Source organism: Ailuropoda melanoleuca, chromosome 11 (genome assembly GCF_002007445.2).
Source record: "Ailuropoda melanoleuca isolate Jingjing chromosome 11, ASM200744v2, whole genome shotgun sequence".
In the NCBI taxonomy this organism is placed as follows: Eukaryota; Metazoa; Chordata; class Mammalia; order Carnivora; family Ursidae; genus Ailuropoda; species Ailuropoda melanoleuca.
The window spans coordinates 72,173,135-72,195,559 of record NC_048228.1 but is presented as its reverse complement, the minus strand read 5'-3'; the positions used below and the strand labels follow the sequence as shown (position 1 = coordinate 72,195,559).

The following is a 22,425-nucleotide window of genomic DNA, read 5'->3' as shown; positions in this document are numbered from 1 at the left end:
GGAAGGAAGGAAGGAAGGAAGGAAGGAAGGAAGGAAGAGAAAGAAAGAAAGAAAGAAAGAAAGAAAGAAAGAAAGAAAAAGAAAGAAAGAGAAAGGGAAAAGAGGAAAGGGGAAAGGAAAGGAAAAAGAAAAGAAAAGAAAAGAAAAAAGAAAAGAAAAGAAAAGAAAAAAGAAAAGAAAGAGGAAGGGAGTGAGAGGGAGAGGGAGGGAGGAGGGGAGGGAGGGAGGAAGGGAGGGAGGGAGGGAGGGAAAGACAAAGTGGTATAGCCACTTTGAAAAATTTGGTAGTTTCTTACAAAGTTAAACTTGTCATACAATATGATCCAGCAATCACACTCCTGGGCATTACCAATTCCCTTCAATAGGTGAATGGATAAACAAACTAGCACATCTAGTCAATGAAATATTATGCGAGGATAAAAAAGAAATGAGTTATCAATCCACGAAAAGACATGGACGAACCCTAAATGCATACTGCTAAGTGAAAGAACCTGGTCTGAAAGGACTGCACACTCTGTGATCCTAATTATATGACAGTCAGGAAAAGACAAAACTATACAGACATTAAGAAAACTCACTGATTGTGGGGTTCAGAGGAAGGTGGGGGAATGAATAGGTAAAGCACAAGGGATTTTTAGGGTATTGAAATATTCTGTAAAGTGGATTCATGACATTAGGCATTTGCCAAAACACAGAACTATTCAACACAGAGTGAAAATTAATGTATGCAAGTTTAAAAATCATTTAGGAAGTCAAGCAATCCCAGTAAGGAATAGACCACAGCAAAAAATCTAACTTCATTACAAATGTATAAAACCACCTCACTGAAGGGGGAGGAGTGGGTACTGACCTAAGTACTCTGGAAATGAGTGGAGTCTGTAAGACTAGTGGCAAAAGAACTGCACATAATTCCTTCCAAAAAGATTAAATTGTTTCCCATGGATTAACAATTCAGATACTGCCATAAATATGTGTATACACACACACACACACACACGCACACGCACACACACACACGGATAGTGGATGGTGGGAGTCAGGTTTCTTACTGCTGGACTGTAAATTTACAGATAAGGGTTAGCAGGTGGGGATGATCCACGTGGTAATGGACTAGAGTAGAAGATATCAAAATGAGCTCATGTGTAGCTTAATATAGATACAGATAATTACATAAAGAAATATTTTTACATATGTATATATACACAGCTTAGTTTACATACATATATTTCTTTGTTCTGTCAATAAAACCAACCAGGGCTTCTTGGAGAAATGGCTGATTCTAGAACCAGGCAGGAAATAATAGACAAAATAAGCCCGGAGCACCTTGTATTGCCAGAAAGTTAAGGAAATAATATAAAAATGGGTAAATACCTACCTTCAGTGATAGAGCTATGCCAATGCAACAATGGAGCCAACCGAAAATGCTCCTAATGGCCAAACCTGGAGCAACTTGAGTAAGTAGTATTGGCTTATAACCAAAAGGATAAAATAAATATCCATGAGTCCGTATTATATAAATAAATGATTAAATTAATTAATAAATAGAAGAGACAAATCTGTGCAGATTTTCAAAAGGTTTATACAGGTACTCTGACCTCAGGAAGGGGGAGCACAACTTCCCATTCCTTAAATATGGGCCACACATAGTGACTTCCTTCCAAAGAGTACAATATGGAAAAAGGAGAAATAAAGAGTAACTTTACAGTGAGAAACCAGACAAACTATTTCAGCCAGGTGAGCAAGGTCAATGTCAAATCATAAATCCTGGGGCGCCTGGGTGGCACAGTGGTTAAGCGTCTGCCTTCAGCTCAGGGCATGATCCTGGCGTTCTGGGATCGAGCCCCACATCAGGCTCCTCCACTATGAGCCTGCTTCTTCCTCTCCCACTCCCCCTGCTGTGTTCCCTCTCTCGCTGGCTGTCTCTAGCTCTGTCAAATAAATAAATAAAATCTTTTAATAAAAAAAAAAAAATCATAAATCCTGCTAACAGTATGCACCCTCAGTATGATGTGATGTAAATGGCACTTTACCNAAATAAATAAATAAAATCTTTTAATAAAAAAAAAAAATCATAAATCCTGCTAACAGTATGCACCCTCAGTATGATGTGATGTAAATGGCACTTTACCTCTGTGATTTTCCTCCCCCAAACCCATAATCCCAGCCTAAGCATGAGAAAAACATTAAATTCCAACAGAGGGCCACCCTACAAAATAACCTCATTCACACTCCTCAAAACTCTAAACAACATCAAAAACCAAGAAAGTATGGGGAATTATTACAGCAAGAGAAGCTTAAGGACACATGACAACTAAATAATATGAAATCTCAGAACAGAAAAAAGGACATTAGGTAAAACCTTAGGAAATCTGAATAAACTATGGAATTTAGTTAATAACAGTGTATTGACATTCTTTCATTAATTATAACAAATGTACCATCCTTACCTGTATAATAATAGGGGTTAACAGGATGTGGGGTATATGGGATCTTTCTGTATTATCTGTTCAATTTTTATGTAAATCTAAAACTATTTTTTAAAAAGTCCATTTATAGAAGAAAAAAGAAAGCCACAGATTGGGAAGAAACACTTGCAAGGCATGTATGTGATAAAGACTTGTATCCAGGCTATCAAGAACTCCCAAAACTCAACATAAGAAAACAACCCAATTTAAAAATGGCAACGGATCTGAACAGACACTTCACCAAAGAAGATCTACAGATGGCAAATAGTACATGAGAAGCCAGTGAACACCATCAGTCATTAGGGAAATAAATATAATTAAAACCACAAGGAGATACCACTACACACTTATTACAATAGCTGAAATTAAGAAGATTGACCAAAGCACGTGTCAGCAAGCAGGTGGAGGTGGAACTCTCAGACTGGTATGGAATGTAAAATGGCAAAATCACTTTGGAAACATTTCACTCCTCAGAGTATTCACTCAAAAGAAGCACACATCCATACAAAGGTTCACAGGATTCTGTTATGTAATAGCCATAAAAATTTTCAACAACCAGAATATCCTTTAACAGGTGGCTAAACAAATTATGGTAAAACTTCAGAACTGAATACTTCTCAACAAGAGAAAGAAATGAACTATTGCTATATGCAATAACACAGAGGAATTCGATACTGAAAGAAGACGGATCAAAAGAAAAGGAAAGGTACATACTATATGATTCCACAGATAGTAAACTCTTGAAAAGTGTGAACAACTCTACGAGTGGCAGGAAGCAGACCAGGGGTTGGTGGGCGGGGAGGGGGGGCGTGCACAGGAGCAGGGATTACAAAGGAATAGGAGGAGTCTTTTGGGAGTGATTGCCATGCTCACAATCCTGATAGAGGTAATGCTTTCTTGGTGTATATATGTCAAAACCTCCCAGATTGTACACTTTAAATATGTGAGGTTTACAGTATATCAGTTAGATTTCAATGAGGTGGTTAAAAATTCTAATGGAGTGATAAATAAGGTGGTGAGAGAAAGAAAGAAAATGGAGGGTTGAAATTCAGAAGGACCTTAAATCAGTAGAGATCTTCCTCGACATATGACGGGTTTACATCCCAATAAATCCATCATATAGTGAAAACACTGTTAAGTCAAAAATGCATTTCATATGCCTCACGTACTGAACATCATAGCTTAGCCTGTCTAGCTTAAATGCTCAGAACACTCACACTAGCCTACAGTTGGGTAAAGTCATCTAACACAAAGCCTATTTTTTACTGAAGTGTTGAATACCTCATGTAATTTCCTGAGTACTGTACTGAAAGTGAAAAACAGCAGGCCGTACGGGTGAAGGACGGTCGTCAGTGTATCAGTTGTTTACCCTCGTGACCGCATGGCTGCCTGGTAGCTGCGGGGCTGCCGCTGCCCAACATCAGAAAAGAGTGTCGGAATGTATATTGCTAGCCTGGGAAAAGATCAAAATTCAAAATGTGTAAAAAAAAGAAAATCAAAATTCAAACCTACTCAGTGCAGGCTGCTCTAGCGCCACAGTAAAGTCAAAAGATCTTAAGTCGAACCGCTGTACACTGGGGATCATCGGTGGTATTTAAAATGCTACCTACAAACTGCTGCGGGTCCGCGACATAAGGAACTTGCACAGGGAGTAAGTCAGCTACCTCCCTAAGCACGCCATTTAGTTCAGCCGGTATTTTTTCCATAATCAGCATTTCTCAGTGAGAAAAACAATATATCGATGAACACTCTAGCACGAGCTCCTCGTCGAATCCCCGACCTATAACAAACAGTCCACAGACCACATACTGGCATTAGTCTACAGACACATTTTGAGGGGCACAGCCTAGATCACACACAGATATTTTCTTTAAGCCTATCTTCATCTCTATGATGAGAATAGTAGTAACTATTCTGAACACCTCAAATACTAGTCTGATGCTCTAAAGAGCGATGAAGCCTGCAAACAGCAGGTACCAATTAATTACGCGTCACTGCATCATGTAGAAAGCCTTTTCAAATAAAGCAATATGTAAAAGTAAAATGACATTTTTTATTTGTTCAGAATGCTTGTTCTTAAAGTTAACTGAAATTTAAAATGGTTTGTTTTCCAGTGAAGTTAACACCCAACACTATTAACTTCAATATTAAAAGTCTGTAACAAAAATGGACCTGTATTTAATCTTAGCTGATATCTGAATAGTTATATATACACTATACAATGACATCCTCCCGATCAGACACAGAAATGCTACAGAAGTAACAGCGTTACGTTCATTTTTTTCCCACTCAAATAAAAGATTTTAATCTCTAGAATTCATAAACTCAAAACCGTTGACACAAATTTAATTATTTTTTCTTGTTCATATCTGAAGAAGAGCTTCTTTCTCTAAGAAATTTTACACTTTATAATCTTTCCTTTGAAATAGAAGAAAGATATGGAATCTCCTGAGTTATATATGCAGCCTATACATTCTTCAAAAGTTATGTTTTTAAAATATTACAAATTAATCAAATATATCCATAATACACATCCTTGCTATTCATATATTCCTTTAAGCAACATTCAAGTAGATTTGTGCTTTGTACGTTTACTTTAGAGCCTATTTTTAGCTTTTAATAAAACTGTGTATCTATAAAGATTTTTCAAATATTTAATAAATGAGGCAAAACAGCCATTATGAAAATATAAACTGCTATAGCTTTTTCATCTATCATTTTTTATGCATTTCCTGTCAACCGTGTCATTTCCTGTTCTTCAGGGAAGCGGATACATTTTTATCTCTGTAATCCCAGCCCTGCTGCTTTCTCAGCACAGCAAAACAGTCAGTACAGCGCAGGTGTTCTGAACACACAGCATTCACTCGGCCGCATCTGGGGTAGCAGTAGAATCTGATAGTGTTGGTGTTCACCATTTTCAGTTACTTCAACTGCAGGACCACCTTAAAACAGAAAATTGGGGGGGGGGGTCGTGGAAATGAGGTTATTCCAGAATGATGTCCACATCTGCTTAATGAAATGCTTTGAAATCTCTGAAGACCAGAGAACTGGTAACAAGCAAGTACAATGCACAGTAACTGATGACGGACGCCTGCCAGGATCCATGGTTCACACTCAATTAACATTTACATGAAGCTCTACCACACACTCCCTCAGACATTTAGCCCCACCCAAAAGCAAGCCAGGCTCCCTGTGCGGCTACTAGGCCTGTGGACCGGTCATCATGGCACTAAAATGACTGCGTAACTGCAGAGTATGGACGGAAGCTGACTATACCAGGGTTTCAGAAAGGTAGAGCCGGGGGGACACCTGGGTGGCTCAGTCCGTTAAGCGTCTGCCTTGGCTCAGGTCATGATCCTGGAGTCCTGGATCAAGTCCTGCATCAGGTTCCCTGCTCAGCAGGGAGTCTGCTTCTCCCTCTCTCTCTGCCCCTCCCCCCTGCTCATGCTCTCTCTCTCTCAAAATAAATATATAAATAAATAAGTCTTAAAAAAAAGAAAAAGGTAGAGCCTGGTGCCTGGGTGGCCCAGTCAGTTAAGCATCCAGCTCTTGACCTCTGGTCTTGATCTCAGGGTCATGAATTCAGGCCCTGCATTGGGCTCCATGGTGGGCATGGAGCCTACTTAAAAAAAAAAAAAAAAAAAAAAAAGAAAGGTTGGGCCAAGAAGATTGGTCAGGAGCAAGAGAAGTTGGTTAGAATATCTGACATTGATCACTGGAGAGCAAATCACTAGAGAAAATCCTGAGCAATCTTTTTTTTTTTAATTCAAGATTTTATTTATTTATTTGACAGAGAGAGAGCACACAAGCAGGGAGAGTGACAGGCAGCGGGAGAGGGCGAAGCAGGCTCCCCGCTGAGCAGGGAGCCCACTGCAGGACTCATCCCAGGACTCTGGGATCATGACCTGAGCCTAAGGCAGACGCCTAACAGACTGAGCCGCCCAGGCACCCAACGCTGAGCAATCATGAAAGGAACACAGGTATACAGAAACAGTTATTTTTATTTCTTTCTGACAGCAGCAGTTTCTACTGTTTAAATATGATTTTTCTCATTAAACACTGAGAATGGTTCCTGTTATTTAGTCAATCCTTTGTATATGTAAAATTGTTAGTCAGTCATTAGTTTCATCTGATTTTGTCATAACTACAAGCTATATTTTGTCTCCCGTACTTAGAGGATTATAAAAACAACTCTATTTGTGCAGTTAAAGCTTTTTTTTAAAAAGATTTTATTTATTTATCTGACAGAGAGAGAGCACAAACAGGAGGAGCGGCAGAGGGAGAAGCAGCCTGCCCACTGAGCAGGGAGCTCGATGTGGGGCTCGATCCCAGGACCCCGGGATCATGACCTGAGCCGAAGGCAGATGCTTAACCAACCGAGCCACTCAGGCTCCCCTTATTTGTGCAGTTAAATAAGATACTCTTTTCTTTAAAATCATAACTACTCATAATAATCATAAAAACACTTCAGAATCAACTAATTTCATAGCCCCAAGGTAAAAATTTTATTTTTTTAAGTAAAAATTTTATTTTTATCATTAATGAGCACTGAGGCAAAAAAAAAATCTAGCTGCTAGAACAACAGTATTATTCTATCAAAAATAACTACTTGATAAATTATGCTCAAAACTAAGTAGTTAAAATTACAAGTTATAATTAAATATCTAAAACTAGAGATGCAGAACATATCAACAAGATATTTTCTGTGCTTAACATAAAATATCAGGAATAAAAGAAATATGAAAAGTCAATTATAAGTTTTTCTCCTAATATTCTAAGGATATCAATCAAAACGTAAACATTTTAAACACACAACAAAATTAAAACAAATACCTTATTAGCTGCTTCCAAGGAATTTATTAGATTCTGCAGCTCTTCTTTACTCATTTCAACAGAATATGGTTTGACTTCACCATTTTCTTTTATGTCTAGATGAAGGTTTAAAAGTGGCATTTGTAAAGTAGCAATCTTGTCACTAGACAGTGCAAGCTGTTTAAAATGAGGAAAACAGTAATTAATGAGTAGTAAAAAAGGCTACATTAAATATGCATCAGAGCTTATTAACAATACATTTTAAGAAAAGAATACTCCTGTTTGCTGTCAAGTACAGGAAAAGGCGGAAGAAATACACCCATGCCAAACCAACATGTATAGAAGAACGGACAGAGAAAGGAGGATGACAGAGAGGAAGACAAGTAGGGAAAAAAGGACAACCAGTCCAAAGTTTGTGGCAGAAGCAGAAATCCAGAGCAGAGTTATAGCTGGGAAGGGAAGTACTGAATGGGTCCAATGCATCACGAAACCGAGAATTAAGTTTAAAGAAGTGTGAGGATACCAAGAGGAAGAAAGTCCATGTACAAAGATAAAACTAAAAACACTGGTAAACCCTGTGCAATGAAGATGTTTCATTCACAATCAGCTAACTCTCTACTAAATTACTGATAAACACGTTATCAAGATACCACTATCAGGGGCGCCTGGGTGGCACAGCAGTTAAGCGTCTGCCTTCGGCCCAGGGTGTGATCCTGGCGTTGTGGGATCGAGCCCCACATCGGGCTCCTCCACTATGAGCCTGCTTCTTCCTCTCCCACTCCCCCTGCTTGTGTTCCCTTTCTCGCTGGCTGTCTCTATCTCTGTCGAATAAACAAATAAAATCTTTAAAAAAAAAAAAAAAAGATACCACTATCAATTAGAGCCACTCAGCAAAAACACTCAACATTTACTCCACTTCCTATTTTCTGTCTAAAGAGAATCCTAGAGGAAACAAAAGAACCAAATATTTAGGATACAAATAGTTTTTGAAAAAGCACCATAGCTTCATTGGCAGATGCAAAGGGAAAATCAATTCTCCTGGTATCTAAGCTAAAAAACTCCACAATACCTCAATCTTCAAAGTGCTACTACTTGCAAAAATTTACTTGTATCATTCATTACTTGTACAATGACTGGTAAGGAACTATCTCCCAAACAAACATCCTCGGACTGCAGAATGGAATCCTCACATACCTCCTTCATTCTCTCTTCAAAAACCAGGGCTCATAACAGCTGAGAGTAGTCCATTAAAGACGGACTACTTTACGGATAATTCTCCTCCTCAGTGCGTCCAGTAAGCGCTTTCTCAGTCTATGCTTGTCTATGCTTGAATACGACCCATGATGAACGAGCTACTTCAAGAAGAGTTTTATAAAATAATCTTCAGACACTGACAGGTGTAAAAAAGTTCTCCTCAGGTTGAACGTGAACTCATCTTATCGCAAACCATATACCTTAGACTTTAGCCTTTGTCCTAGCCTCTGAAGCCACGAGCATGTATCAATTCCCTCATCCATACAGATGACTTTTAGTCCTTTAAAGATAACTATAATTTTTGTACTAAAGTTCTTCTTTTCTGGATACATGGTCTCAAGTGTTTCAAAAAACCTTCAAGTAACACGACTTTAAGTTCCTGTTCATTCTCTTTTGGTTTGGCTCCAATTTGTTCCAGTGTCTCTTACATTTGGCAGCCAAAAGTAAAAGTACTACTAAACTAAATTAACTAAGAAGATCTAATGAATGAGAACAGAATTATAACTACCCATTGCTTGAAACACTGCATTTCTACCAACAAAACAAGACTGAATCATCACACTGCTCACTGAGGCCACATCTGGCAAATCAAAACAACTGAATATTTTTCATACAAATTACTTCTGGCTTATCTCTCATATCTTTTATATTAAATTGGCTTTATTTAAAGAATTCTCTACCTAGGTTATCTCTGCTCAGTTTATTTTGCTTCATTTGATCCATCACTGTAATCTGCTGTAAAATAATTTTAAACTTTAATTCTCTTATATTAATATTTACCATATCTCAGATTTGATGAACATAATATTCATGAAAGAATATTTGTAGAAGAATTTGGGCCAAAACCAGAATCACAGAGACCTCCCTCCTGGCTAACACAAATTATGGTTATTTATCTAGCTATGACCCAAGTAACTATGTGATCTGTCCACATTTTTCTCCACTTTATCCGCAAGGACAATATGAGGCACTTATCATGCTGATGAAGAAACACAATGTGTTTCAATACAACCTCCTCATCTAGGTCTAGATGCCCTATACAGCACGGAAAGTTGGATTGATATTGTTCTTTATGAACCTACTGATCATGAGTCTCTTTTCAAAGTACTTTTTAAATGCTCTTTTTAATAGCACGTTATAGATCTCCCCCCTGAAGGCAAAATCGCATTTACCAATCTCAGGAAGACTATGAAGTCTGGAAACCAAAAATATATGTTGAATACATACTACTCCACTACTTAAGATATTTAATGATTCACAGCTCCAGTTTATTAAATTTATTATCAATGTAATGTTTTTACATATTATATGGATCTTTGTACTGTACTAAATATAAAAATGCGATTTTTGACAATGTATTCTTAAAATAACAAATTTTAAATGCATAATATGAAAAAGAATATTTCATCTCAAAAAATGAGATAAAAAACATACATGCCCATAAATAGATTCTCACCTTTAACTGCCAATCAAAATCCTGTAGCTGTGCAGAAGAAATATCAACTATTTCTTCTAACAGAGCCTGCTTGATTTCATCTTTCCTACTTTTCAAGCATTTCATGATAGCTTGTTGATGAAATGAATTCAACTGATTCAACTGCTGAAATATCTATGAAAATAAAAATAAACAGAAAATAAGTGAAAGGGTCTTTCTGTTTAAAATGTAAACACATAGCTCCACTCCCCTTTCACAAAACCTTTTAAACGACAGTTAAAAAAAAAATCTGTCTCTATTGGGGCGCCTGGGTAGTGCAGTTGTTAAGCGTCTGCCTTCAGCTCAGGGCATGATCCTGGCGTTCCGAGATCGAGTCCCACATCAGGCTCCTCCGCTAGGAGCCTGCTTCTTCCTCTCCCACTCCCCTGCTGTGTTCCCTCTCTCACTGGCTGTCTCTCTGTCACATAAATAAATAAAATCTTTAAAAAAAAATTTTTAAAAAAATCTGTCTCTATGAAAAGAATAAAATGAGAATGCATAACTAACAAACAAGAGATTTTAACAAATTATTGCAAAACAGAAATGAACTGATGAAGTAGCATGGAAGCAAAGACCACTAAAACTGGTATAGCTATTTTAATATCAGACAATGTAGTCTTTAAGGCAAGAAGTATTATGAGAAATAAAAAACGGCCCAAGGGCCATTCAATAGAAAGAACAATCATAAATTTCTATGCACCTAATAACACAGCTTCAAAATATATATAGCAACACAACTTGGCAGAACTAAAAGGAGAAATGGATAAATCTACTTTCATAATTAGAATGTTAACACACCTCCCAGTAACTTATAGAAAAAGACAAAACATTCAGTAAAGATAAAGAACTGAAAAACACTATCTTCCTTAAACCTAATTGACACATAGAACATTATGTTCATCAACTACAAAATAGATATTATTTTCAAAAATATATGGAACATTCAAAAAATGAACCATATGATGAGCCATGTAGCAAATCACAACAGATTTCAAAGGACTGCAATCAAACTATTTATATTTTTTTACCATGGTGTAGTTAAATCATAACTGATAAAAAGATTCCAAATATTTGAAAATTATACAACATGGTAACATAGTACTATGAAAGAAATAAAATCAATTTCATAAACTCTTCCAGAGAATAAGAGAAAAAATACTTCCTAATTCATTTTATTAGACCAGAATAAAACTTGACATCCTGACAAGGACATTATAGAAAAGAAAAACTATGGGCCGATATCACTCAAAAACATGCAAAAATCATAAATAAAATACTAACAAATCAAATTAAGAGATACATAAAAAGATAATACATCATGACCAAGTGGCATTTATTTTGGCAATACAAAAGTTAGTTAAGCATTTAAAAATCCAATGAAAGATGCCATATCAACAAAATAAAGGAGGAAAAAATAACAAATTTAGGGAAAGAGCATTTAAATAAAATTCAATACCCATTAATAATAACAATTCTCAGCAAAGTAGGAACTGTAGGAAACTTCTTTAATTTGAAAGTTGATATCTAGAAAATCATACAGCTAACACAATGATAAAACAGTGAATACATTCTCCCTAAGGTCAAGAATAAAACACTACTTTTTTTTTTCAACACTGTTTTAAAGGTGTAAGCCAGTGCAATAAGGTAAGAAAAAAAAGGTATCAATTTTTAAAAAGAAAATAACTGTATACCAAAAAATTCCAAAAAAAAAAAACCAACCAAAAACGTTTTATAATCCATTAAAATAATAAAACTTTTAAAGACTGTTAACATGGGGTAAAGATATAAAAATTGACAGTATTGGGGCGCCTGGGTGGCACAGCGGTTAGGTGTCTGCCTTCGGCTCAGGGCGTGATCCCGGCGTTATGGGATCAAGCCCCACATCAGGCTCCTCCACTGTGAGCCTGCTTCTTCCTCTCCCACTCCCCTGCTTGTGTTCCTTCTCTCGCTGGCTGTCTCTATCTCTGTCAAATAAATAAAATAAAATCTTTAAAAAAAAAAATTGACAGTATTTCTACATATTAGAATAAATAATTGGAGAACAAAATTTTAAAATATCAAAAATATCAACTACTTAGAAATAAATCTAACAAAATATTTGAAAGAACTCTATACTAAAAACTACAAAATATTAGAGAAATTGAAGTAATCCAAATAAATGGAATGTTATACCATGTTCATGGATTAAGAAGATTAATATTAAGCTGTAAATTCTTCCCACAATGATCTAAAGATTCAGTGCAGTCCCCATGCTATAAACTTAATTATGTCACCCCAAAATTCCTATGTTGAAATCCTTACCTTCATTGTGATGATATTTAAAGAGGGGGGGGGTCTCTGAGAGGTAATTAAGTTAATAGGTCATAAGGGTGAGGGCCCTCATGATAGGATTAGTGCCCTTATAAAAAGAGACACAAGAGAGCATGCTTCTGTCCCTCTCCCCTTACCAATGAGAGAAACACAACAAGAAGATAGTCTGAAGCCAGGAAAAGGGCCCTCAACAGGAAATCAAATCAACCAGCACCTTTGTCTTGGACTCACCAGCCTCTAGTAGTATGAAAAATAAATTCTTGTTGTTTAAGCTACCCTGTCTATAGTATTTTGTTATGTCAGCCCAGCAGGGTTTTTGGTTGAAATTGACAAGCTGATTTAAAAACGTACATGAAAATACAGAGGACCCAGGATACCCAAAACAATCTTAGAGAAGCATGAAGTTGAAGGTCTTCTACTACCAGATACCAAGACTTTATGTAACATGGCTTTAATTCTACACTAATTAAGATAGTCTAGTACTGAGAAATACAAATAAATTAATGGAGCAGAATAAAGAGTCCAGATACAGGGATGCCTGGGTGACTCAGTTGCTTAAACGTATGCCTTCAGCCAGGTCATGATTCCAGGGTCCTGGGGTCAAGCCCCACATTGGGCTCCCTGCTTAGCGGAGCCTGTTTCTCCCTCTCCTGCTCCCCCTGTCTGTGGTCATGCTCTCTATGTCAAATAAATAAAATCTTAAAAAAAAAAAAAAGTCCAAATACAGACCCATACATATATAGTTACCTGATTTACAACAAGGGATACACAGAAATTCTGTGGGAGCAAGGACTGTCATTTCAATAAACGGTACTGGGTCAACTGGCTATTTATGTGAAAAAATGTGAACTAGACCCTTACTCCACAAATACTAATTGAAAATGCATCAGCAACATAAATGTGAGAGCTTCTACAAGAAAACTAACAAATCATCTTCATGATTTTGGCACAAATATTTCTTAAACCAGACCTTACCAGCACTAACCACCAAAAGAAATATTGACAAAGCTGGACTTGATTAAATATCAGAACTTCTGTTCACAAAAAGACCATTAAGATTGAAAAGGCTAGCCACATAATGGGAGAAGATATTTAAAATACATGTATCTAACAAAGAACTCCCACCCAGAATATCATCCAAATCAAAATGAACATACATAACTACACTTTTTTAAAAAGTAAGCAACCTATACAAACATGGCAAAATAATTTTTGACCAAGGTACGAAAGCAATTCAATGGAAGGATATTCCATGACCCTATAATTTCACATTAAGATGTCTGTCCGAGAAAAGCTGGCCAATATGCATACAAGGAGACATGTACAAAATGTCTATAGAAGTACTATACATAATAATTAAAGAGGCAATGATCTAATAGTTCATCAGGAAGGGGCCAGAAAAATAAGTCCTGCTAATTCCTATCATCAAATACTACAAGAGATTAAAATACATGAACCAGATCTACATTTACCAAAACTGGTAACTCTAAAACACAACATTCCATAAAAAAAATTACAAATGGATACATGTTATCATTTACAAGTTACACATTTATACAGCTCAAATAATTGTATCTATTGCTTACAATGCAAATATTCCTACAATATAGAATACAAAACATGTATGCCAACTTCACAAGTGGTGATCTCTTAGGGAAGGGTGGCATGCCCACGTGGTATTTAGGTATATCTGTAATGCTTTGTTTCTAAAACAAACACACAAACTTGTAATGCATAAAGATGTTAACAACTGTTTAATTGTGATAATGAGAGTGTAGGTGTAAGTTATATAACTTTTGGTTTTCTTCTACATGATTTAAATGTGTCATAATTTTAAAAACACGAACCAAAACTATGAAAAATAACTTCCACAGTCAGATTTGCCTACTGACAATTTATGAGGTTTTGTTGTAATATAATATATACTTACTGGGGGCGCCTGGGTGGCTCAGTCAGTTAAGCGTCTGCCTGCAGCTCAGGTAATGATCCCAGGGTCCTGGTATCTAGTCGAAATCAGGCTCCCTGCTCAACTGAGAGTCTGCTTCTTCCTCTCCCTCTGCCCTTTCCTCCCCCAACCCCACCCCACTCCTGATCTCTCATGTTCTCTCTCTCTCTCAGAAAAATGAATAAAATCTTTTAAAAAATGTATATATATATACTTACTGATGATAGCTCTTGTATAATATGGTGCCCTACAGACCAACTTAAAAAAAACCTGAAAACTATTTATTATTTATTATAAGGTATAGAAATTTGAAGTGAAGTTACCTCTTCATCAGATAAATTTTTACCAACTACAGCTTTGAAAAATTTGGTAATATCTTCTAGAACGTTCTTCCATTCTGTTGAATCCCAAACACTGTGATAATCCTGGTGGAGAGGATAAGCTCGGCCACAAATGCCATCAATTATTTTGTGAAGAAGCTAGAGAGAAAAGGAAATAAATTAATTATAACTTATAAAAAAGATTTATCTTCCTTGTAGGAAACAAGTATTGCTGGGAGAAGCTTATGTTATCTGCAAAAGCAGCTGAGGTTGAAATATAACTATTTTTAACATTATTCTCATTAATTAAAAATAAAAGCTCCAATAAAAATACCTGACTTTCTATAATTTTGTCCACCTTCAGAAACTAAAATAATTTCACATATACACTGTTGTTTCCCCAATATTCGTGTAACAAAGATGGTGAATAGAAAGGCTTCACCTTGGTATTACTTAGACATTGTATTTATACCAATAATCTACAAAAAGTATGACTTTTAGACTAAAGTTTTTTACCATACATCTATAAACTTCATTTCCCTCTACCTCCATTTTCACAGCATTCATACTCACTTCTTTTGGTCCAGTCCAAGAAAGTGGTCAGTACCTTTCTTTTCCTTTTTTACGTTCCTTTATCTCTACCCTACCGTAGCATCAGCAACGGAAATCCTAACACATATATATCTGAACATAGTGATTAACACTGAATTTTGGAATAAAACTGTCTAATTTGAATCCTAGTTCTGCCACTTACCTAGTTTTATCAAGTTATTTAAATGTTCTGTGCCTGTTTCCTCATGTATAAAATGAGGATATCATCTATCCTCATAATGTTGTTGTAAGGATTAAATGAGTACATGCAAATCACTCAGCACATTCCTGGCACGCTATAAAACACCTAAACATTGCTAGCCATTGTTATGATTCTTCTTATTAGTATTATTATCACTATTACCACCACTACCACCACCAGTACTACTACTGGTATTATGTTCCATGTCTAACATACATTAACTGAGTGTCTACCATGCCACCCCTATTCTAGATAAATGATTAATATGGTTTTCTTTCCCGGGGGATATTTGTGTCTTGTAAAAAGAGTATTTGAACTCGAATAATTTGGAAATGCATTTAAGCAACAAGTCTTCCAACTTTTTTTTTCCCCCTGGACCATATTCTACCCCATTTTAAGCAATAACTCTTTCTCTATAACACCACACATATCAGAATAGAAATGAGCAACTGGTAACCTTGCTTCCAAATGATGGCTAATGCACTATATGAACAGACCTTTTATTTACCATAAGTCAACAAACATTCTCAATTTGAAATTCATTCAAAATCCTGTACGCATATCCCGTGTTACCCAAACTACCTCCATGCTAAAGCAAAACCCAGAACTCAAACTAAAAAATAGAAGTGCCATCTTTTGGAATATAAATGTTTTTATTCATTCATTTATTCATTCATTCATTTATAAATGTTTGTATTCATATATACAAATACATAATGAGCACTTTATTCCAATTGTTAAACAAGTTAATGGAAATACAAAGCAAAAATAACCATAATAACTACCATTTATGGAGCCCTGAGTACCAAGCACTGTGCTCATCCTCACTACAGCCCCATGAAGTAAGTATTGTTATTATCCCCATTTTACAAATGAGAAACTGAGGATAAACAAGATCAAGGTTCTACCATATCAGAGCTTTAATACATTAGAGAAAGACAAACATATAAATACATAAATGCAATTGAGAATAACTGGAGCTATATTAAAAGTTTACAGAAGATACAAAGGAGCACAGAGGGGAAGCAGGGAAAGGGCTTTTAAAAGGTTGAGCAGATGGCCATTCAAATAGAAGAGAAGGGCATTTCTAGTCACAAGCAACAGCATATGCATAGAATGGAAGTGTAAAATCACCTGTTCAATTTGAAAAAAGACAGGATACAAGGCTGGAGAGGTGAGTGGAGGCCAAATCACAAAGGGCCCTGTTTACACTGTCCAGGCTCTTTAATTGTTTCCACAGGTAAGCAACCTATTCACATATTTGCATTAGTTTTCCATAAATTTGCCAACAAGTTGGGAGATGAAAGAAAAGGAAAAGACAGATGGTGAGATCAAAGGCCTCCTCCCCTCAGTTTACCAGGAAGAAATCAGGGGGGCCTAAATAATTGAGGACACTCAAAATGGAGGCAATACAGAGGTAAAAGAGACGTGAATAGAAGAAACCAAGGATGATACTCAGATTTAAGGTTGAGTGGCTGGGTAAATGGCACTGTCCCAAAGCAAAAATAAAGCTACAACCACGGGAAGAGTAGTTCTGGGGGGAAAAACGAGGAGCTCAGCCAAGGACACACTGCATTTGAGATACCGGGGGTGTGTCTAAGCAGAAGCCTGACACTCCGAGATCTTCGGCCAGATGCTGAGATCTAGGTGTCATCAACCTACACGGTGGGAAAGGTTATGGGCCTTATCTAAGAAGCAGGCAGACTGAAGAAGACAGAGGCAGAAGGCTAATACAAAGACTCACAGTCAACAGATCTGAACACATGATTCTACCTTTGCCACTTATTAGTTTGACAACCTCGGGCACATTACTCAAACTCTCTGCTGACATTTCGGTTTCTGCACTCATAAAATCACAGAAAAGAGTTAAGATGGGTTTTGTGGGTTGTTTTTTTTTTTTTTTTCCATCCTGGTAAAAGTAAGTTTAATCTCCCCCACACTTTCCCATTGTAAATGGAATAGAGGAAAAAAGAAGACCTACATGTGGGGCTTATAAAAGCTGCCCGCCACATACCCCTCTATCACATTATGTAGGTGAAACCCCCACTCCCACCCTTCACCCATTTGTGAATGGAACAGAATTGGGACTTACTCAGAGGTGCCTCTCACTGACACTGAAGGCCATCCCACCAAAGCTTGGCATCCAGATAACTGCCCCCATGGTTAAGCAGATTTTAGTATGCATTACTTCCTTCCCTCAGACAACACTGATTAAGAACCCACCCTGGCCCAGACACAACTCTCAAGATCTAAAGATATAAAAACAAAGTATCTACTCTGAAGGAGTTCAGAATAAGAGCAGCCAGAGGCAAGCCAACCAGTCAAGAAGTTGTATAATGAGACCTGAATTGCTGTGGGACAGAGGAGAAGGAGTAAACATATTTATGTACTAATTACAATAGAATGAATTAGTACGCTGACTTCTTTTTTTTTTAATTAATTTTATTTTATTATATTATGTTAATCACCATACAGTACATCTCCTGATTCTGATGTAAAGTTTGATGCTTCATTAGTTGCGTATAACACCCAGTGCACCATGCAATACGTGCCCTCCTTACTACCCATCACCAGTCTATCCCCTTCCCCCACCCCCTCCCCTCTGAAGTCTTCAGTTTGTTTCTCATAGTCCATAGTCTCTCATGTTTCATTCCCCCTTCTGATTACCCCCCTTTTCTTTATCCCTTTCTTCCCCTACCGATCATCCTAGTTCTTATGTTCCATAGATGAGAGAAATCATCATATAATTGTCTTTCTCTGCTTGACTTGTTTCACTTAGCATTATCTCCTCCAGTGCCATCCATGTTGCAGCAAATGTTGAGAATTCGTTCTTTCTGATAGCTGAGTAATATTCCATTGTATATATGGACCACAGCTTCTTAATCCAGTCATCTGTTGAAGGGCATCTCGGCTCCTTCCATGATTTGGCTATTGTGGACAATGCAGCTATGAACATTGGGGTGCATATGGCCCTTCTCTTTACTACGTCTGTATCTTTGGGGTAAACACCCAGTAGTGCAATGGCTGGGTCATAGGGTAGTTCAATTTTTAACTTTTTAAGGGACCTCCACACTGTTTTCCAGAGTGGCTGTAGTACGCTGACTTCTGAGGACAAACAGAACCACAGATTCCAGAGCTAATGCTGAAGCTCAATTTTGTATGTATTGCTTTCTTTTAGGGACAGGCAAATTTCCTTCAGGTCCTTCCTTCTTTCAAGGGGGAAAAACCCACTTCTCAGTCAGATTTTCCTCTACAGCATCCACTGGGTTTTCTCTTCCTTTCACAATTCTGTCAAGATACTAATTAGATGTAATCACTCTCTCCACATTTGATTTTTCAAACTCAAAACAGCCAGTGCCTTTAGTATTGAGGCTAAACACACAAGCATGGCATATAAAGACGGCCACCTGACTTCCTACCCACCTCTCTAGCCTTAGTCCCCCTGCTCTGCTCACTCCGAATTTCAGTCTCTAAGAATTAGTGCAGGTCCTCAAGCCTGCCAAGGCTGTTAAGCCTTGTAGCTAAGGCTTGTAGCTGCCATTCCCCTGCCTAAGACACTCTCTCCCTTCTAGCCTGTCTGGTTCCTACTCATCCTTCAGAACTCAACCTAGAAATTCAGATGCTCCTTTTATACAAAACTTCTCCTTGCCCCCTCAAATTTGGGGTGCTACCTGTCCCACAAGCTCATTAATTCAGTTTGGTTTCCTTATTAGATAGCAAGCTCCACAGGGGTACAGGCTGTATTTCATTCACCATTTCACTTTATACCATATGGGCACTCAGCACAAGGCAGACTTCAGTGCAAAGCTGGCCGGACGAAATGAACAAGGCTGCTTTTCCCAGATCCTCACAGCCGGGTTCCTTCTCAGGCTCAGGGTGTCAATATATATGTCACCTCTTGCGGGAAAGGCTACCTTACACCACGCTACCTAAAGTTAGTCGCCCACTTATCGGTGGCCCTTACCATTTTTTTTTTCTGTCGCCCTCAAGGGGGCAGGGTATGCTTCTCTAGGTAAGCAGCGTGTCCCTAGCACTGTGCCTGGTGCACAGGGAGCATTCTGAAGGCGTGTCGTGTATGAATGAATGAAATGAGAGGCTGCAAACCACTGGTTCCACGCTGTAAGATTTCAAATACTATGCGGGTGCCTTCGCTCCCCAGCCCAGAGTCACTGGGTCGCGGGTCGCGCTTGGGAGCTGACGGGCCGTCCCCACCCGGGTCCGACCATGGCCGGTCGCAAGTCAGCTCGAAAAGCCCCTCGAGGGGCACCTCCAAGCAGGGGCGCGGAAGTGGCGCCAAAAGCCTCAGCCTCCTCAGCTCTCCAAGGGGAAGAAGTGGGCCGGACACCCGACATCACGCCCATTCCCCGTCCCTGCCCTGGGCAGCCCGGGTGAGCCCAGCGAAGGCGTCTCGATCAGACCGGGCCGGACCTGCAGGCCGGGCCTTCCCAGAGCCCCGCCTGCCACGCCGCCTGCGCTCTCCTCACCTGCGGGCCCAGCTCGGCTGGAAGCTTCTGCAGCTGCCACAAGGGCGTCCCCTCTTCCGGCTCCATCCCAGTACGAAGCAGGAACCTCGGTCACATGACAAGGCCCGGTCGCGCCTCTAGAGCGCGACTCACCCACGTGACTCTCGGGTGGGGCGAGGGCTTGGCGTGGAGCCGCTGGAGCCTTTGTGCGCGTGCGCAGAGGCACAGCCACCGCTTTCCCTTAACTAAGGAAAACCCCTCTTCAGCCAGGGTTAACTTTGTCGAACACCCTTATTAGGTTGAACGCAAATCTGCAAATCCTCAAAGCAGTTTGCAACTTAGTTCAGAGTTCTATCGAACTTTCTCTGCACTGCGCCGAAAACCAACTAATAAGAGTAACTGTATTGTGATTTCAGGGCCATTGTCCCTGAGTTTTGGCATATGTCTCCTACAAAAGTATTCTGATTTGGAACGTTAAGTAAGGGTTTACCTGTGTCCAATATTCCTTATATAGATTATCTTAAGAAGAAAGTGCTATTTTCATGCCCATTTCCAAATAACAAACAAGATCAGAGAAGTCACAAGGACTGTCAGATTTAGCAAATAAAAAGATGGAGTGCCCAGTTAAATCTGACATTTCAGATAAACAACAAAGAGTATTTTCTTATATGTGTGCCCCCTAAATATTTCATGGGGCATAATTATACCAAAAAAAAATTATTCTTCGTTTATCTGTAAGTCAAACTCAAGGAGCATTTTGTATTTTATGCCAACCCTCAAGACAGCTAAGAGGCACAGCCTAAAGTTAAAGTCAGACTCCACAGCCACGCTGTTAACACTGAACTAAGGAAAAAGCCAAACAGCCTTTCTGCAATTTCTCTCCGCATTATAGCTGTTACTTTAATCAAGTGCTGGAGAATTTAGTGGGATAAGATAGTTCTGCTATCCAGAAATGCACAATATGTGGGAAACAGAAACAAAAATTACAGTCTAATATAAATTTAATAATAAAAGTGGCGAAAACTGATGAAGCATACCACAGAGGCGAAAGTAATTATGTTAGTCTGTGGGCTATGCAAAGAAATACTGTTTATTAGTGACATCCTTCCATGTTTAGCTCAAATATCCTTTCTATACTCTGTGCCCCATCCCTTGGAGGTGAAAGCAGTTTCTTCCTCCTCTGAATATTCATGACCATCCCTTACTTAAAATATTTACCATTTTCTAGTTCTTGATATAGATAGTTATGTAAAACAATCATCGCCCAAACTAAAATATAATTATCTTAAGACACTTTGACTTTGTGCATAGGAGCCCCTCAAGTAATAGTTAATAAACAAGGAATCTGGAAACTTCCTAGCTAATCTACGTCTGTTAGTAAGTCTACTGAGGATAGAGTCTGTTTTCTAAGAAAAAGCTAGATTTTATATATTGTAAAATTGGGGGAGGTAAAGATATTTATTGAGCATCTACTACATGCCAAACAGTTTATATATTTTATCTTATTAATTCTCCCCCTAACCTTGTGTTGTAGGTGTTACCCCAACTTTTAAAGATGAGGAAACAAATTTGGTGAAGTAGTATGGACCTTGTCCAAGGTCATATGCATGTTAGCTGCAAAGTCAGTGTGCTGAGTCTGTGTTTCACTGGCCCTAAAGAGGAAAGAAAGGCATTCTGAGGTGATAACGACTTCCTAAGGTCATAAAACAGATTACTAAGTAAGGCAAAGAGGCATAGAGAGCAGGGCCCAAGATTTAAGTCAGAGGACACAGAATTAGGTCCTGATTTCTCTCTCAAGCAACACTAGATAGGAAGAATTTGGTCTTTCCTTTGGAATTTGGTTGTAAAAACACTCAACCTTTAATTCTTGTATCACTATATTATATGCCTGAAACTGATATAACTCTGTATTTTAACTAACTGGAATTAAAATTAAAACTTAAATAAATAAATAACAGTGGTACACACACAAAAACTCAACCTTTAACAAATACAGATTCTAATATAGTTCACAAGTTGAGAGCGCTTAATATTTGCCTTTTGATAAGTAAGAGGATGTTCTTATGTGCGTAATCCAAAAGGTTTTCCAAACATATTTCTGTCTCTTACAGTCCCACTTTTACTAAGTGTGTTGTGTCTGTGCTAGTTTCCATGTTCCAAATCTTACTTACAGTGATAGAAATGTGGACTCTGGAGCTAAACTTCTTAAGTTACCCCAATTAGTAAAATTAGTATCTATATAATATTAGGCAGGCTGTGTTCACTTCCTATGTTAGGATTCCTCATCTGTAATTGGTTATAATGTTAGCACAGAATTTACAGAGTCATACCTTCGTGTATGTAAAATTCTTGAAATGAAGTCTAGCCTGGCACATAAAAAAAAATTATTAGATTCCCTGGTAAGCGGCCTTCTTTTCCCACCTGTCATCTAGCTAAAGTTTTGTGGGTTCCAGAAAGCAGTGTCTCCTTCTTCTTTATCGTCCTAGGTACAGCGTTGGAGAGTCTCTGCCCTGGGAATGTGATCTGCCTCCAAGACCCACCTGGGCTGTTATATAGTGCAGTAGAGGCAATGGACATCAGTGATCACAG

At 38.2% G+C, this 22,425-nt stretch overlaps 1 protein-coding gene across 1 annotated transcript; it reads right to left on the bottom strand.

Moving 5' to 3' along the window:
- Positions 1-4,498: 4,498 nt before the first annotated feature.
- On the bottom strand, positions 4,499-19,985 carry COMMD8 (COMM domain containing 8). The gene is made up of 5 exons (XM_002917011.4): positions 19,858-19,985; positions 14,584-14,739; positions 9,988-10,140; positions 7,299-7,454; positions 4,499-5,407 (listed from the first exon to the last, which is right to left on the bottom strand). Exons 1-5 carry the CDS (start codon positions 19,921-19,923, stop codon positions 5,387-5,389), a joined length of 552 nt encoding a protein of 183 aa, XP_002917057.1. The 5' UTR covers positions 19,924-19,985; the 3' UTR covers positions 4,499-5,386.
- Between the last annotated feature and the right edge of the window lie 2,440 nt (positions 19,986-22,425).

Excerpts from the sequence above, each read along its gene's own strand:
- COMMD8 (XM_002917011.4), bottom strand. The coding sequence starts at position 19,923 with ATGGAGCCGGAAGAGGGGACGCCCTTGTGGCAGCTGCAGAAGCTTCCA. Across the intron at positions 7,455-9,987 it reads ATTTTGATTGGCAGTTAAAG|CTTGCACTGTCTAGTGACAA; the intron begins GTGAGAATCTAT and ends CATTTTAAACAG. Across the intron at positions 5,408-7,298 it reads CCTTGGAAGCAGCTAATAAG|GTGGTCCTGCAGTTGAAGTA; the intron begins GTATTTGTTTTA and ends TTCTGTTTTAAG.